Source organism: Sorex araneus, chromosome 1, assembly GCF_027595985.1.
Source record: "Sorex araneus isolate mSorAra2 chromosome 1, mSorAra2.pri, whole genome shotgun sequence".
NCBI lineage: Eukaryota > Metazoa > Chordata > Mammalia > Eulipotyphla > Soricidae > Sorex > Sorex araneus.
In genome coordinates this window covers 369,714,937-369,732,824 of record NC_073302.1, presented here as the reverse complement: position 1 = coordinate 369,732,824, position 17,888 = coordinate 369,714,937, and the positions used below count along the sequence as shown (strand labels likewise).

The following is a 17,888-nucleotide window of genomic DNA, read 5'->3' as shown; positions in this document are numbered from 1 at the left end:
ATTTCTATATCTTCTCTTTTGATTCTTTTTTGTCTGTCACTGCCTACAGTAGTACTGTTTTACTTACCAGAGGCTTATATCCTGATAGAGTTTATGTTTGATAGTTTCCTTTTAACTTTCTTTCTATTTTTTTGTTTTAGACTACTGGACCTTTCTATTTTTTTTTTCTTTTTACCTCCCCCTTCCCCCTACCTCCCCAGCCACCTACCCCGCATGTGTAACTGGTAAATTTCATTTTACTTTCACTTTACTTTGATTACATTCAATATTTCAACAAAAAAATTCACTATTATTGATTTGGAGTTTCTCCCCCCTAAAGTCGATCTGCTGAAAAGAAAGCATTTGGTAATTTGTTTTCCATTGCTGAGAATGAAGAGATATGAGGTCAGGAGGCCACACTAGCAGCAGCATAGTTTTGGATTTCTGTATTTTAGTAACTAAGTCCAGAGAAATGTCTGCCAGGAATCGCAACATTGTAAGCTTGTACCTCCAGCTACTTTATATTCCACATATGATGTCTGTCTCTTTCTTTCTGACTCATTTCACTCAGCATGATACTTTCCATGTTGATCCACTTATATGCAGATTTCATGACTTCATGTTTTCTGACAGCTACGTAGTATTCCATTGTGTAAATATACCAGAGTTTCTTTAGCCAATCATCTGTTTTCGGGCACTCTGGTTTTTTCCATATTGTGGCTATTGTAAACAGAGTGGCAATGTGGACCTTTCTATTTAAAATATGTCTGATCAACCTTTGTGACTCTATACTTCATTAATAAGTTATAATTTGATAATTTGGATAGTTTTTGGGACAAGGGCACAGTAGTGGTGCTCTGGGATTGAACTAGGGTAGGCAGCATTGCTGGGCAAGCTCCTTAAGCTCTTACTATCTTCCCAGACTCAGGATTAGGTTTTTTTTTTTTTTTGCATTTTGGGTCACAGCTGGTGATGCTCAGGGGACCATATGGGATGTTGGGAATCGAACTTGGGTTGGCCATGTGTAAGGCAAACACCCTACCCGCTGTGCTATTGCTCCAGCCCCAGGATTAATTTTTGAGTTAGATTCTAAACCTTAACTTTCGTATTAGGGGCTGGAGCGATAGCACAGCGGGTAGGGTGTTTGCCTTGCACACGGCCAACCCAAGTTTGATTCCCAACATCCCATATGGTCCCCTTAGCCACCGCCAAGGGTAATTCCAGAGTGCAGAGCCAGGAGTAACCCCTGTGCATCGCCAAAAAGCAAACAGACAAACAAACTTTCGTATTGGTACACGTGAAACAGATGATGAAATAGAACTGACATCAACTATCATATATACCAAATGTTTCTAATATACTATCTCCTTTCATTCTATATAATCGATAGTAATTCTGTATTAGCACTGTAGCACTGTCGTCCCATTGCTCATCAATTTGCTTGAGTGGGCACCAGTAACGTCTCCATTGTGAGTCTTGTTGTTACTATGTTTGGCATATCGAATACGTCATGGGTAGCTTGCCAGGCTTTGCTGTGCGGGCGGGATACTCTCGGTAGCTTGCCGGGCTTTCTGAGAGGGATGGAGGAATTGAACGAGTGTTGGCTACATGCAGGCAAACCCCCTACCCGCTGTGCTGTCTCTCCAGCCCAATAAAAAATAAAAATTAAGACTTTTCCTCTAGTTGAAACTAATCTTGTAGAAATTTATTTTATTTATTTATTTTTGCTTTTGGGGTCACACCTGGCAATGCACAGGGGTCACTCTTCGATCTGCACTCAAGAATGACCCCTGGTGGTACTCAGGGGACCATATGGGATGCTGGGAATTGAACCCTGGTCTGCTGTGTGCAAGGCAAACACCCTACCCACTGTGCTGTAGTTCCAGCCCTAATCTTCTTGAAATTTTAATAAGCTTTCCATGCTAATATCTAAGGGAAAAAAAACACTCATAATGCTAAATTTGTTTACAGAGTTTTAGTCTTAAATATTCTGCCATACAAAAAATTACTTTTATATCTTGTCACAGAGCACACCTAAAATTATTAAAAGTATAATTTAAATGATAATACTTTATAAGTACCTCATGCATTATCAACATATACCTATCAAGCTTTTATGAAAAGATTTAGAAACTTAATATAATGTAATAGAAAATTATTTTTTTAAAGAAACGCTTTATAGATGGTATTTAAGTGTAATCTAGGAATATTTAAGAACTATCATGACATAGATATCAGACATGTGAAATTTTCTCTGGAAACCCATGGTTTGTTTCTTATTAACATGAACATCTCTCTTTCAGAAAAACACTGACATTTCTTGAATGCTAAATTTATTTATTTTGTTTTTGGACCACACCCAACTGTTCTCAGAGCTTACTCCCGGTCCTGTGTTCAGGGTCACTTCTACTGGGGCTCCAAGGACCATATGGGATGCTGGGGATAGAACCTGGGTCAGCCATGTGCAAGGCAAGCACCTGTTCTTGAAGAAACTTGTGATATATATTATAACTCATATATATTATAAATAATAACTAATACATTATTATCTAATAAATTTTCTCTATAATCTGTGGTGGTGTGGCTTTAGAAATGACAATTGAAAAGTTGAGCAGAGTTGATTTACAGTTTTGAACTCTGTAATTTGATTATCAAAGGGACCTAGGACCGTAAACATTAAAGTAAAAGAAGTGTTCGATGAAGCTATCTAAACTTTAGTTTGATCTAAATGATATAATGTGTATATTTTCATAAATCGTTATGCCAATTTTGCTGACTTCACATTATGCTTTCATTTGAAACTTATTTCTGAAAATCATGTTCTCATTATTTGAAAGTCTTTGGAAATTGGTGCCTCCTAACTCATTTGATTTGAGCCAGTCATTTTGTTCTCAATTTCTGTATTGTATGATGGGCTAGTGTTTCATAAGCAGTTGCTTTGAGCTTTGGAGATTATGTTTGCTGTGTCTATCCAAGTTAGTACATAGTATCATAAATAAAAGAAAAATATTCCGAAGTGGTAACTTTATTGTCAGCTATTGGAAGATGAAATACTTGTCTGAAGTAAGTTTATCACTTGCCATTACATTTTTTTAATTTTTTTTTTTTTTTTTTGGTTTTTGGGTCACACCTGGCGATGCCCAGGGGTTACTCCTGGCTCTGCACTCAGGAATTACTCCTGGCGGTGCTCAGGGGACCATATGGGATGCTGGGATTTGAACCTGGGTCGGCCGCGTGCAAGGCAAACACCCTACCTGCTATGCTATCACTCCAGCCCCATTTTTTAAAATTTTTAAAAAATTTATTCTTTTATTGAATCACCATGTGGAAAGTTACAAAGCTTTCAGGTTTAAGTCTCAGTTATACAATGCTCGAACACCCATCCCTTCACCAGTGCACATGTTCCACCACCAAGAATCACAGTATACCTCTCCCCTTCCCCCCACCTCCCCAGCCACCTACCCCGCATGTGTAACTGGTAAATTTCACTTTACTTTCACTTTACTTGATTACATTCAATATTTCAACAAAAAAACTCACTATTATTGATTTGGAGTTTCTCCCCCCTAAAGTCGATCTGCTGAAAAGAAAGCATTTGATAATTTGTTTTCCATTGCCGAGAATGAAGAGATATGAGATCGAGAGGCTGCACTAGCAGCCGCACAGTTTTGGATTTCTGTATTTTAGTATTTTAGTAACTAAGTCCAGAGAAATATCTGTCAGAAATTGCAACATTGTAAGCTTGTATCTCTCAGCTACTTTATATTCCACATATGAGTGCGATCTTTCTATGTCTGTCTCTTTCTTTCTGACTCATTTCACTCAGCATGATACTTTCCATGTTGATCCACTTATGTGCAAATTTCATGACTTCATGTTTTCTGACAGCTACGTAGTATTTCATTGTGTAGATATACCAGAGTTTCTTTAGCCAGTCATCTGTTTTTGGGTACTCTGGTTTTTTCCATATTGTGGCAATTGTAAACAGTGCGTACTTGCCATTACATTTTAAAACTAGATTTTAAATTTTATATTTACTGCAATCTAAGGCTGGGCATTGAGTAAGTGTGTGTTTATGTGTAGGTGGGTGGGTGGGTGGGTAGTAGTGGTATTGATCATAAGGAACCAAAATTACTTGCCTGGTGTATCTGGTTTCGACGAAAACTGATGTATTTAAGCCTGTTCTCGTTATTTTTTAGTTTATCCCCATTATATTCAGTTGTTGTGAGATAAACATTCCCTTCAGTTGAACAGATATTTGAATGACTGATAGCTGTCAGTCATTAAGATAACTGAAACCTCAACAATTATGGTTGTCTGATGATTGAGGAATTTGAGAAAAGAAGTACAGTTATAAAATATTTTCCTGAGGCTGTTGTAGGACCTAAAGTACCTATGTTCTATACATAAAAGACACTTTTCTGAAAGCAATATATATATATATATATATATATATATATTCTTTGGCCAGTTCTTCTTATTTGAATAGTTTTTATACACTGGGTGACTTTCTGTCGCCTAATTTTTCATAGTAATTATTTCTAAAGCACCTTTTAATCTTTTGCTTATACTCTTAACATCTGTAATTACAGAAATTAGTTTTATAATGCCATATACCTTTGCTTCTGGAATGACCTATCATAGACATTAATATCCCTTTCATGTTAATATTCCCTTTCTTTTCTGCTTTCTTTTGTCAATGAGGGATTTTCTTTCTTCATCTTTCCCCAAGGTCTACTTTCCCATGTTAGAAAGTATGAGAAATGTTCTAGCTTCACTAATATATTTATAATTTATTCTTACTCTTGTAGTACTCTGTTACCCTTATAAAAGTAAATTGCTTAACCTATATTATGGTTAGCAATGAGGTAACTACAATGTATGCAGTTGCTGTGCTTTCTGCTTTTACTGTTTTGTTTTCACTATTGAATAATTAGGAAGTTTTATAGTTTTATATTTATAAGCATGATTTATTTAGTTCAGAATTTCTCAAAGGACTGACTTTTACTTTCAAAATACTCAGCATCTGTATGACAAGTGTTGTTGGTTTTGAAATTGTGATCTCTTTTTGTGTGCATTTTCCTCAGGAATGTGTATGTTCTGATAGCTAATTTTATGGTTCCTATTGCTGGAGAGGGCTTAAAGATAATCAGTGTCCCAAATATTGGAATTATCTTTATAGAGATGGCTTTCCATCATTAAGTGAAGTTTAGGGGCCGGAGCGATAGCACAGCGGGTAGGGCGTTTGCCTTGCACGTGGCCGACCCGGGTTCGATCCCCGGCATCCCATATGGTTCCCCAAGCACCGCCAGGAGTAATTCCTGAGTGCAAAGCCAGGAGTAACCCCTGAGCATCGCTGGGTGTGACCCAAAAAGCAAAAATAAATAAATAAATAAATAAATAAATAAAAAATAAAATTGTTAAAAAAAAACAAAAAAAAACATTAAGTGAAGTTTATTGATGTAATGAAGACTGCTAACAAAATTGGATAAACAAAAGTGAACTGTGCAGATTCAGATCCAATTTACAGGATTAAATTCATGGTGAAACTGAATCGATCAAGTGAATCGCGATCTACATGCTTTTAACTATCCTCAAATCCTTACAACTGTAATAGAATTTTTCCAGGTTTTACAGAAGAGGTGAAGTACTTTCAATAGTTGAAAAATTAAAACTTTGAATTTAGCCTTTATGCGCATATAGAAAAATTACAGCAGCTTTGTTTCATATTCTTTTATTATAATCCTAGCATCTATAGTTTAAGATAACACTTATAGTTTAAGATAACTAAAGAAGTTTCTGTTATTTGCTGATTTGTATTTTAATAATGAAAGACAGATTCAAATGAGGTTAATGTTCTATAACCTCTTGAGCATTTTGTAATCCTTTCAAAATTATAGTATCAAAAATAGTACAGCGGGTAGGGAGTTTGCCTTGCACGAGACCCAGGTTCAATTCCCAGCATCCCATATGATCCCCCAGCACTACTGTGAATAATTCCTGAGTGCAAAGCCAGGGGTAACCCCTATGCATTGCCAGGTGTGACCCAAAAAGCAAAAAGGAAAATAGTTGTTAAAAAACTATGACTAGAGATACATAACTTTATTTGAGACATAAATTAATAATGAATGAGTTTTGGTAAATAGACTCAGTTTTGAATTAGCATTATGGTAATGTTGTTTGTTGTTTGTTGTTTTTTTTTTTAAGGAAGCTTTCTGTACACTATTATTGTATTGGTGCGTCTAGTGCCGCCTTACCGTTAGATTTGTAACCTCACTGTGTGATTTCATCATTTTGTTTTAGAAAAAACCTCTATCACACTCCCACATTCAGACAGATACATAAAACAAATTTTTCAAGGCCTGTGTATTTCAAAGCAAGTATCAGTGACTTGGAAATATTTTTATTTTTAGTAACAAAATATTTTTGAGAGAGAGAGGGAGAATTCTCTGCAGACATAAAAGTTAAGTCTGGGCATTGTCACAGAGAAAGCCCTGAACTCTTAATGTTCCTTTCAGATTATCATGACCTTTAAATTTTCCTGTAGCTTGTCATTTTCTAAAGGGTCTGTCCTTCTCTGGGTTGTACTTGGCTCTCTGCATTTGGGTGGTACCTCTGCTCTGAAGAGCTTACGTTTTGCATCTCAAAGAAATGTGTTCTTAGTGCCTTTGGGGTACTTAAAGACTGCTCTATTTCTTCTTAAATTCTTTTCTTTTTTGTGGGGGTGGGGCTGGGTGGGAGGGGTGGATGTCACACCTGCTCTGCTCAGGGTTTACTCTCAGCTCTACCCTCAGAATCAACCTTGGAGGCTCTATGGAGCTCTGGGGTGGAAGGTCAGTCATGTGGAAGGCAAACATCCTACCCACTGTACATTTCCTCAGTCCCTGAGAAATAATTTTCTTAATAATTATTTCCCAAAAGCTCATTTACCAGGGCCCCCATCTGCCCATGTTTTATTATTTTTTAAATAATACCACTCTCACCCTGTTTGCTTGAATAACTCAGAACTGAAATGCTTTAAGCTTACTTTAAATATTTTAAACATTTCTCTCTCTCTCTCTCTCTCTCTCTCTCTCTCTCTCTCTCTCTCTCTCTCTCTCCCTCTCTCTCTCTCTCTGTCTCTCTGTTGGCCCACATGTGGCAGTGTTCAAGGGCTATTCCCCCCTCTGTTCTAAACGCTTGCTTCTAGTCAGCTTGGGGATGTTAAGTACTGACAGGGGTTGGAGCCACAGGAGAAGTATGTGTCAGTCTATTGTACTATCACTTCACCCTCCAGATCAAGTGATTCATATTCTTAGAAAATGCTGCTCTGCTCCCTCTGGTGGTTTCCACCTGCTAGGGAGCTAGGAGGGTTGTGGAGTGGTTTCCTGCACCCAGAGGTTAGCTTGGTGGCTTCCAGGACTCGGAGGTCCTGGAAACTGCTGTCTGGAATGTCACAAGCTATTTGTGGTTGCAGTACAGCCAGGTATGTTTGAGTCACCATAACTGAAAGGCTGTGACCCACAGTGTGCACGACAGCAACCTCCTAGCAGGCACTACAACTGAATGTTCCTAAACACTCCCACCAAAGAACATAGTTTGTAGTGAACAAGTGTGCAAGCATCACTGCTAAAGGATACACCCCTCAGTGAGTACCTGGGTCAGGCATGCAGGGATCAAAGCCTGCTTGTGCCTCTTGCCCCTAAGTCAGACCTAGCCAAGTATATGAGCACTGCTGCTACATGGTGTGCAATACCTGGCCACTACAACAATGACAAAGGTTTTAAAAAATCAGAATGATGGTTTTCAACCTTTTTGTACCTATAGAACAGCACTGGTTCATGGACTAGTGGATGAAACTCATTATCAGTTTAATAGCAGTAACTTTTTTGTGGGTCGGAAAGTAATTTTTGTTGGCAGAAAATTGGGGACTAGCACCAGAAAGATTGCAAGCCAAATGAGATTCAGCACCTTTTCTTTGTTTAACATGTGCTGCCTTACTGCAACTCTTCATTTCTAGAGTCCACAAAGGTTAGTTTTTACAGGTTTTCTCAGTTTTCTGGTGTCTTTCAAAGAGTGAATTTTTGAAGGTCACCATCTACTGGTTTATTCTTGTTTATTTTTGGGGGGGTTTCCTCTTTTTCTGAAGAATTACAAGGTGTAGGGAGAAAGAATTGATGAGTTCTGTTTGTGAGATGGGGCACACCCATGAGATCTGGAATTCTCCATTGCAATTAGGAACCTAGATCTTGATATAGTTACCAGCTTGAAATGGTAGTTTGAACTGTTAGAGGAGACAAGATTGTCTAACAAAAGCATTTATATAATTAAATGACCGAAGAGATTCTATATTTGAATAAATAATTCCTTATTGGAAAAAAGGTTTTTAAAAAAATTATATTGTGGACATTAATGTCCCACTAAGTTCATGATCGCTGATACCAGCTAATCTGAGAGCAGTCTATCAATTCTGTCCTTTCTATTAGTTTCCTTGTTTCTTTAATAAATTCTATAACCTTCTTAAGTCTTTATTCTCCCACTAAACCTCTCCTTAAACCTTACTCCTAGTCTACTTCAGGAAAATTTAAGCCATGTGACTTTAAGATTGTCAACTCTCATTTACTTTTATTCATAAGTCACATTAGTGATTTGAGAATACTTATTAAAGGATTCATTTTTATATTATAGACTGGGTGGTAAATAAGAATGTCTATGAAGGAGGAGGGACACGTTAGAGGAATCTAGGGACTGTAGATTTCTTTATTTGAATAACTTGTTTTTAGAACAGATCCAAAAAAGATTCTGTAATGTGAATCCATATAGAAAGTTCAGTTATTTTACTGAGAAAGTTTTTATGTACTGGGACATTCAGTGGAAGTTATTAATTGAATATCGGATGTGGTTTTTACCTAGGCTTAGTGAGTGCCAGACATTGAAAATAGTCCCAGTAACAGATGAATTGTCCCCCAGGAAGATAATGTTCAAATGCTAACTTCTGGTATCTGTCAGTATGACTTTATGGAGAGAAATCTTTTTGCAAATTAAATGAAATCAAATAAAGGTTGAATTATATACCTAGTTTCTAGGATTTAGGACCTAGTAGACACTAAATCCAATTTTTTGATACCCATCTAAGGAGAGACAAAGGCTTACAGAGGGAAGGCTCTGTGAAGACAGAGACTAAAGAGATGTGGGAGTATGCCAAGGGGTGTCAGAAGTCACCAGTAACTAAAATTGGGCAAGGAATTCTCTAGAGACTTTGGTGAAGTATTTGGGATGTGCAATCTCTAAAACTGAGAGAATAATAATGTTATTTTAAGTCACCTTGTTTATGATATTTTCTTATGAAAACTCAAGGAAATTAATAATTTTTTATCCTGAAATTGATTTTAGGTTGTAAATATGAAGGTATGATGTCAAAGGGTAAATTTAGAAATAAAGTATGTTTTAAAGATTTTATTAGTTTAGGTTTGAGGGTAACATTTTGAAGACAGAATTATAAGTAGTACTATGACAGCAAGATAACTGACTCTTGATAGGTATGTCAAATAAATAAAAATGTTCAACTTATTTCAGCCATTCACCCAGATACATGATTTTATTTGAATCTCAGTCACTTTTTTCCTGATAATACTATTAATATTATGGTAGCAAGTAGTCTCATACAGTTTCTGCTTAAATCATTTTAAAGGATGATTCATTTTAATCATGTAATAATATAGCATGACATTCTAGACAATATAGGCAATAGAAGACAAAAATTTTTCATAATTTATTAAAATATTTTGGGTTATGTTCTTGATTTTCTTGGAGACTGTTTCAAATTTATACTTGACATGCTTTGGATACTTATAATGAAAATATATCGCAGAATTTGAAGCATACAATCAGCTATACTTTATTTTTCATTAGGCTGAATTTTTCAAGGTTATCTCTTATGTAACTATTAACTTTCTGTTGCTGCCATAACAAATTATCGCAAATGCTTAAAATAGCACTTTCATTATGTCACATTTTCTCTAAGAAGTCTCAGTGGGCACTGTCATGGATACTTTGCTTGGCATTTCAAGGTGTTGACCTGGTTTGTTTCTTTTTTTTTTCAGGTTTTTAATTTTATTTCTTTTAAAATTTTGTAATTTTTCATTTTGATTTTCATAAAGTTGTTCATAATAATTTATTCCATTCAATATTCCAACATCAGTCCTACCACCATTATACCTTCCCACCACCATTATATTGAATTTTCCCACCACCATCCAAACCTGCCCCAAAGGCAAATCCCAAATAATTTATTTTATTTTTTGATTGAGAACAGTTACCTTCTACTTAACACCTTATTAAATATGGTGTGGTACTCTTGGTACATCAGTGGGATCAGTGGGGTGGAGTATGACATATCGTGTGTCTCATCTCCAGGAATTCTAAAATTTTAAATAGGGTGATAGAGCTGGAATTAAATTTTTAACTTGTTGGTGACTTTGGGTTCCCGAGGTATCTCTGCAGCTTGTTGCTCTCTTCTGAGATTTATTTGTGAGTTTCTCTGGGTAATGACCGTTAATGAGCTTATATGGTGCCAGAGGTAGTTCATGGGCATGACTGCCAGACTCCCGGAAGAATGGGGAAATGGAGGGAGGTTGCCCCTTCCCAACTCTGAAAGCCTGGAGGTTTTAGTCACAAATCCTGCATGCCTGGGTTTTTCAACAGACCCTTTCTTATGCATGAGGCTCATCCCAAGTATGTGGAGATTGGTCCCAGAGCAGGGTGGTGGGCAATTGGGTTATGGAAGTTTTTGGCTGCTGGGCTCTGTTGAGGTGAGTGCTAGACTCACTTGGCCCCCCTTCAGGATACCCCGGATGAAACAGCCTGGCACAAGCTCTGGAGGCATCTTTGCAGCGTGTTTGTCATTCTGGTTTCTTTTCTTTTTCTTTTTCTTTTTTTTTTTTTTTTTTGCTTTTTGGGTCACACCTGGGCACAGGGCACAGGCTCTGTACTCAGGAATTACTCCTGGTGGTGCTTGGAGGACCATATGGGATGCTGGGAATCAAACCCAGGTCGGCCTTGTGCATCCAAACACCCTCCCCACTGTACTATGGCTCCAGCCCCTGGTGTGTTTCTTATTGCATGTACTGGAGGAAGAATCTACTTCCAGACTCCTTCATGTTGTTGGCCAGATTCAGTTCTTGCTGTTGTAAGATTTAGATCCTAGTTTCCCTGCTGACCATCAGCTGGTTGCCAGTGTTTCTTCTTGCAGTCTGCCCACATTCCTTCTTATAGTCCCTATGTAGTCTCTTCTAGCTACATCAGTTCAAGGCCCTCTCTCTCTCTCTCTCTCTCTCTCTCTCTCTCTCTCTATATATATATATATATATATATATATATATACACTTACATATTTATATACAAGTATAAATATGAAAAGTATAGTTATGTAGCTCAGGGACTATCCCTCCTGAAGATAAAGTTTAGTAATGTTTTCTAATGGTAGAAAATTTAGAAATTTGGGGGCTGGAACAATAGCACAGCAGGTAGGGCGTTTGCCTTGCACGTGGCCGACGCAGGTTCGATTCCCAGCATCCCATATGGTCCCCTGAGCACCGCCGGGGGTGATTCCTGAGTGTAGAGCCAGGAGTAACCCATGTGCATCGCTGAGTGTGACCCAAATAGCAAAAAAAAAAAAAGAAAATTTGGAAATTGATACCACCTTCTATAGGAAAGAATAATAAACAGAAATACCATTCCTCTAGTGGTAGTTTAATTTTTCAGTGTAATTTACTTATTTTGAGAGTTTAGCTAACTTTCTTATTTATTTAAATTGAATTACTGTAAGATACAAAGTTACAAAGCTGTTCATGGTCAGGTTTCAGTCATAGTGTTCCAACACCCACCCCTCTATCAGTGTACATTTCCTGCCACTGTCCCCAGTTTCCCTCCCACCACTCTTCCTAGCTAACTTTCATTGGTTGAAATATATTGGATATGTACTTAGGAGCAGACAGTTTAGAAAATCTACTGACAGGGCCCGAGAACAGATGACTGTTTAAGAAACTTTGGTACATTTACACAATGGAATACTATGCAGCTATTAGAAAAGATGAAGTCATGAACTTTGCATGTAAGTGGATCATCATGGAAAGTCATGCTAAGTGAAATGAGTTAAAAAGAGAGACAGACATAGAAGATTGCATTCATCTATGGAATATAAAGTAACAGAACCGGGAGACTAATATCCAAGAGTAGTAGAGATAAGTACCAGGAGGTTTGCTCCATGGCTTGGAAGCTGGCCTCACATGCTGGGGGAAAAGGCAGCTCAGGCAGAGAAGGGAACACCAAGTAAAGTGTGGTTGGAGGACCTGCTCAGGATAGGAGATGCGTACTGACAGTAGACTATAGATTGAACACGATGGCCACTCAGTACCTCTGTTGCAAACCACAACACCCAAAAGGAGAGAGAGAAAACAAAAGGGAATGCCTTGCCACAGAGGTGGGGCGAGGTGGGGGGATACTGGGATTATCAGTGGTGGAGAATGGGCACTGGTAGAGGGATTGGTACTTGAGCATTGTATGACTGAAACACAAGCACAAAAATATGTAAATCTGTAGCTGTACCCTCACGGTGATTCACTTAAAAAAAATTTACTCACAAACTATGTCACCATTGTTTTCCATTTACTTTGCCACTGAGTAGCTGGGTACTCTGATTTCTCTTTAATTGGCACTGATAACTCTAGATGCTTAGAAATAAGTGTCTCTGGAGAATGGAAGCTTCTTAAAGTTACACTTGCTCATTTTTGTATCACCAGTACAGAACATATTATAGAGGTTCCACGAAGAATGACAGAGTTCATGAAAATCAAATTAACAATTATTTATTAAGCAACTATTATGTGAACAGTTTGCTCGTCTTTGACTTAGTGCTAACTGAATGATGTTATGACTTTAGCCCTCACCACCTGACGACTTTCTCTGGCAACTGTTGGCTATTGTAGCTATAAAAGGACAGAGTATATGTGTTTAGAGAACACAAAAAGCCCAAATTAGAAATTAGGCATCTTGAATCCTACTTTGACATAAATAAGTTTTTTCATTCTGAAGCAGATTAATTTTGGGTCCCAGCTTAATTTATGTTAAAAATGAAAATGTAACATAAGATAATAAGATTTTGTTTTACATGTGAACTGAGAATTTTTTTTTTTTAATGGGAAAGTTGGAAGGTAAAGGTTAGTTTTAAACTTAGCCATATTTAATTATTTTGCCTATATCTGGGTGTCAGAATTCATAAAACTCATTTTAATCTTAATTGCCTTTATTTTTAATATCTTTGAGAATTTTGTCTGAACCATTTATCCATTCAAGAATCTATCATTTTTATGACTGAAAGAAAAAGAAGCAGCTCAGTAAGATAATGAAGATGAATTTTTTTTAAGAGCTAAAAACAAACACATAAAGAAGAGGGGAAAATCTGTAATGGACAAACTTGAGCCTATAGATTTTCTACTAGTAAGTCAAACAGCAGAGTCCAGTAGGAAAGTCAGCCAAATTTTTCTTACCCAAGATTCATTATCAAATCGGGAAAATATTATTCCCTTAAGTAACAGTTTCAGAGGGAAGGACTAAGTGAATTGTTGTTACATGATGAACAGTACACTGTTAACCTAATTTTTATGTGTCCTATCTTTTATGCACAAGAATGAAATGACCTAACTGGCTTTTAGTTACTTTTTATTCTAAAGCATAGAAGTATTTTTATCCCAGTAGAACTCCTTTTTTTAATCTTAGAGAAGCATGTTTACAATTTGCTTAGTTTTAATAGCCTGTAGTTTGATCTGCAAGACCTAAAAATTCTATTAAATTTGAAATGTAATTTACCTACTCACCTTATAAAGAAATTGGATGTATTATTAAATCATTAAATTTATTAGAATTAATTCTAAGATGCTTTATGTCTCCATGCATTTTAACCAAAGCCAGGTAGGTAGTTTGGTGGGAAAGTTGGCTCTCAGGTTTGTTTTTTGTGTGTATTTGAGGGTGAGGGGTACTGGTTCTCTGAGAACCTTGTGGTACTGGAGATCAAAACAGGACCAGCAAGGCAAGCAACTACCTCTTTACTACGTCTCCAGCCACAACTGGCTAGTTTTAGGAAGACTGGACAGGAGTTTTGAACACAAATTATATATTGTTATATTTGGAAGAGATTTTTGAGAGCATCAATTGGAAACCACTTATTTCATAGATAGGGAAACTGAAACCCAGAGTTTTGATTGCATTAGCTTCAGTTTTTATTTCCAATTAGTTGTGTAGAACTGGGACTTTGAACTTCACTTTCATTCCCAATCACATTGCTTTGCTCTTTCTTGCAGTGTTTAAAGTACTTTGCCATAGTCACAAGTTAAAAGTCTGCATGATAAAAAATAATATTTTTAAAAGTACATAAATAACTTACTGTTTTTCTGTCTAGGTGAAAAGAGATTTGAATGTCCAGAATGTTCTAAAAGGTTTATGAGGAGTGATCATCTTTCCAAACATGTCAAAACACACCAGAATAAGAAGGGTGGTGGGACAGCTCTTGCCATTGTTACCTCCGGAGAACTGGACTCATCTGTCACAGAGGTGCTTGGCTCCCCAAGAATTGTCACAGTCGCAGCCATTTCTCAAGATTCAAATCCAGCAACTCCCAATGTTTCCACCAACATGGAAGAATTCTGAAAAGTATTTATAACAGAGACCTCTAGTGCTGCACTTAAGTTTACACACCTTTGAAAATCTGGAAATGGGCTGGTCAAGTGGATTACAGAGTAGGAAATCATGTTTTCATTCTTGGCTTCTTTAAGTATTCCAGGGTTTTGGGTCAGCATGTGAAGTGTTGAGTTTTGAAAAACACAAAAAATAAACTGATGTACTGGAAACAGAAAAGTATTTACTCCATACTCTAAGTTGTAGTTATTTGGAAATATGCTACATAATCTTTAAACTGAATCTTCCCCTCTCTTAACATCATATGTTAACATATTTAAAGACCTTAGTAGTTTGAGGCTGGACCTTAATTGGGTTTACTTTCTTTTGAAGTACTTTTTTTATAAATTCAATCAGTAACAGCTTTCATGGATTTTTGTTGTTGTTGTTCTTCTATTGCACAGAAAATAGTTTACTAAGAGTAGATATTCTGCTTTATTTCCTTAGCTTGATTTCTGAAAAATAAAATGAAATTAGTTTTGGCCGTCTTTTCTAAATGTTAGAAATTCTTCAGCAGTTGAATTAGGTTGTAAGTTCCAAGAAGGTAATCTGAGATTCGTCTCAGATCTTTATTACCACTACATTATAGTAGTGTGTATGTAGACAATCAGTGCAGTCCAATTACTTTTCTCCATTTGGAGACATGAGAGGAACTTAAAGCTAAACCTTAGGTTAAATTTTAGATTGAAACCTTAGGAAAATGCTGCAAGAAAAATGGTTAAAACAAAATTCATAAAAAGCTTCAGAAAAATTAAATGAGGCAACTTAACATAGAAGGTTTTAGAGTTAGGGTTGATTGTATTCCTAACCCTAGATTCAACCATGAAATTCATTTTTAGTATTTATATTGGAAATACTTGCATAGAGTATAAATCATTCTGTAGTTTCATAGTCTGTAAATATGAGTTACATTGACAATGTGCAGAATTCTTTATGCTTTGTCTTGGTAGCCAAAGAGTTATCACAGTTTTATTTAAGGCCAGCAGAAAATTTATTTTTTTCCCTAGAAGATTATTTTAACTGCATTATAATTTACATTTTTCTCTTTGCTCAAAATTAGCCAGTTCCATTTTATTTCTAGTGGTATGTCAGAGGGCTGATGACGAGTTTATAAGACAGTAGTATCTTTGTTATGCCAATAACAATTTTCCCTAAAATACAGCCTAACATATATAATAGATATTATGAAGCAAAATTATTTTTGAAAATCAGAATACTTTTCATTTATGTGACTAAAGAAAAGTATTTCATTGCTTATGCAAAGGATCTTACAGGAAAGATGGCCAAAAGTTTCATATAAAAATTGGATTATACCAGTAGCTTAAATATTAGTGTTTCATATTTTAAAAGGGCATTTACAGAGAATCATATTGGAATTGAACATTTGAGAGCAAGATTTTATTAACATCTTTAGTTTGGGGACTGTTTGAATATAAGTACATATTTTCTTGTGCTTTTTTATTTCAGGAGAAGTACTACTCATGAGAATTCTCTTCCAAAATTGTGATGTTTCTTGTATTTTTGATGAAGGAGAAATACTGTAATGATCACTGTTTACACTAAGTACACTTTAGGCCAGCCCTTTGTAGCGTTATATAAAACTGAAGGCCTTTTGTGCTCTCAGTTTGTATATAAAAGCTTTGAGATTAAAGGAAAAAAATTTTTACACTGTGGTTATAAATTTCAAGTTTCTTAAAGCTTTTGTAGACTTGTAACAAAGTCTTTAAATTTTAGTTGGATTTTGTAAATTGTTTTGTATATTTTATTTAAATGTACTCTTAATAACTGATGTATCTGGCTTTAAAACATCAGAATCAGTTTGTTGTTTTGTTTGGTACAGAGGAGCATTTGGTAGTGTTATAATTTTATTATATAGGAGCTGAAACATCAAATATATATATTTTATCTATCATTATGCTACACAATCAGTGCTATAAATTTTTTTATGCAAAGAAACTTTTCCTAATGTTTGAATCATGTTTCTTCAGAGTGACACTTTCTGTTGTTGATAATACCAAGTATGAGCTCTCTGCACCATTATTCCATGGAACAGTTTTAATGCATACATATGTATGTTCATCAGAAATAGAAGTTATTTTTTAATCAACAATGAAACCTATTATAAATTTAACAAACTGAATCTGGATAGATTTATAGCATATAAAATATATTAATTTGTGTTAGCAGGTGCACATTTCGCCACTGAAATTAGAAATATTTTGACAGTCTGTTCTGCATACCATTCTGAATCCACTTTTCTGTCTTATAAGAATCGTAAATTTCAGTGTCCTTTATTTGACTCAGTGGGAGATAGCTGTTATAAGTAATAGGGCACAGATGTGCAGTAGTCTTGTTTAATGGCATTTCACTGTTCATTCCCTTTGCCACTGTTATAAAACTTTTCTTTATTGTAATTATCAGTGCAAAGCTATGTATTTATCATGGTAGAACTCCAGTGTTAGCGTAGTTTTTCCTTACAGTATACTTACTTTGGTTAGGTTTGTGTATGTGTTGCTGATTACATTAGAACTTGATGTTAAGTCATTATTTATCACACTCTCATGAGAGCAGTAATAAAAGTGTGTAATCTAGGAGAAAAAGTTAATTTGTCAAACTTAGATAAGCATGATGTTTAGGTCCTATTTTTCAATTTTATAACTGTTTTATTGCAACAATATTTGTATTTAAGTCTTCATTTTAATGCCTTGTGGTGTTTTTTTTAATGCATGTCACTAAGTTGTCATCCCACATAAATTGATGTGCAGCATAGGGTATTAAATCTACATAATGATTTTAAAACAGAAATAGTTGATGGTAAAATGTAAATGTTTTGCAAAAATTCCTTATAAAAAGTTTTGTAGTAACATTTCACTTGTAAATTTTTTTTGTAAGAAAAAAAAAGTAAATGAAAAAAAAAAAAGATGAATCCAGAAAAAAAAACCTTGTTTCCCATATCCTAGAATTTAGACAGTTATTCTGCCAGCAAAGCCTCTGGGGCTGTAATTGACATTTTTACAGTGCTGATTTGTATAAAATTTGTTTTTTGTGGATTTGGAAATAAAATCATGTACAAGTTGTTGCCTGCAATAACAATTGCAAGTAACCTATTAAAATTTCCCTTGAGTTTAACATGTTTCTTCATTTAATTATACAAACTATAAAACATCAACAAATTGAGCTATCACCCTTCATATCACCAT

General features: G+C 35.7%; 1 protein-coding gene across 3 annotated transcripts in view; it reads left to right on the top strand.

Annotated features, from left to right (window-relative positions):
* The window catches only part of SP4 (Sp4 transcription factor), a 77,457-nt gene extending 59,903 nt beyond the window's left edge, over window positions 1-17,554 (top strand). For 2 of the 3 annotated variants that reach the window (XM_055144976.1, XM_004604092.2), the window contains exon 6: window positions 14,414-17,554. In XM_055144976.1, the coding sequence (XP_055000951.1) occupies window positions 14,414-14,661 (248 nt within the window). In that variant the 3' untranslated portion in view covers window positions 14,662-17,554. The remainder of the gene's footprint in view (window positions 1-14,413) is intronic. The other variant, XM_055144977.1, reaches the window with a different exon arrangement.
* Window positions 17,555-17,888: the final 334 nt, after the last annotated feature.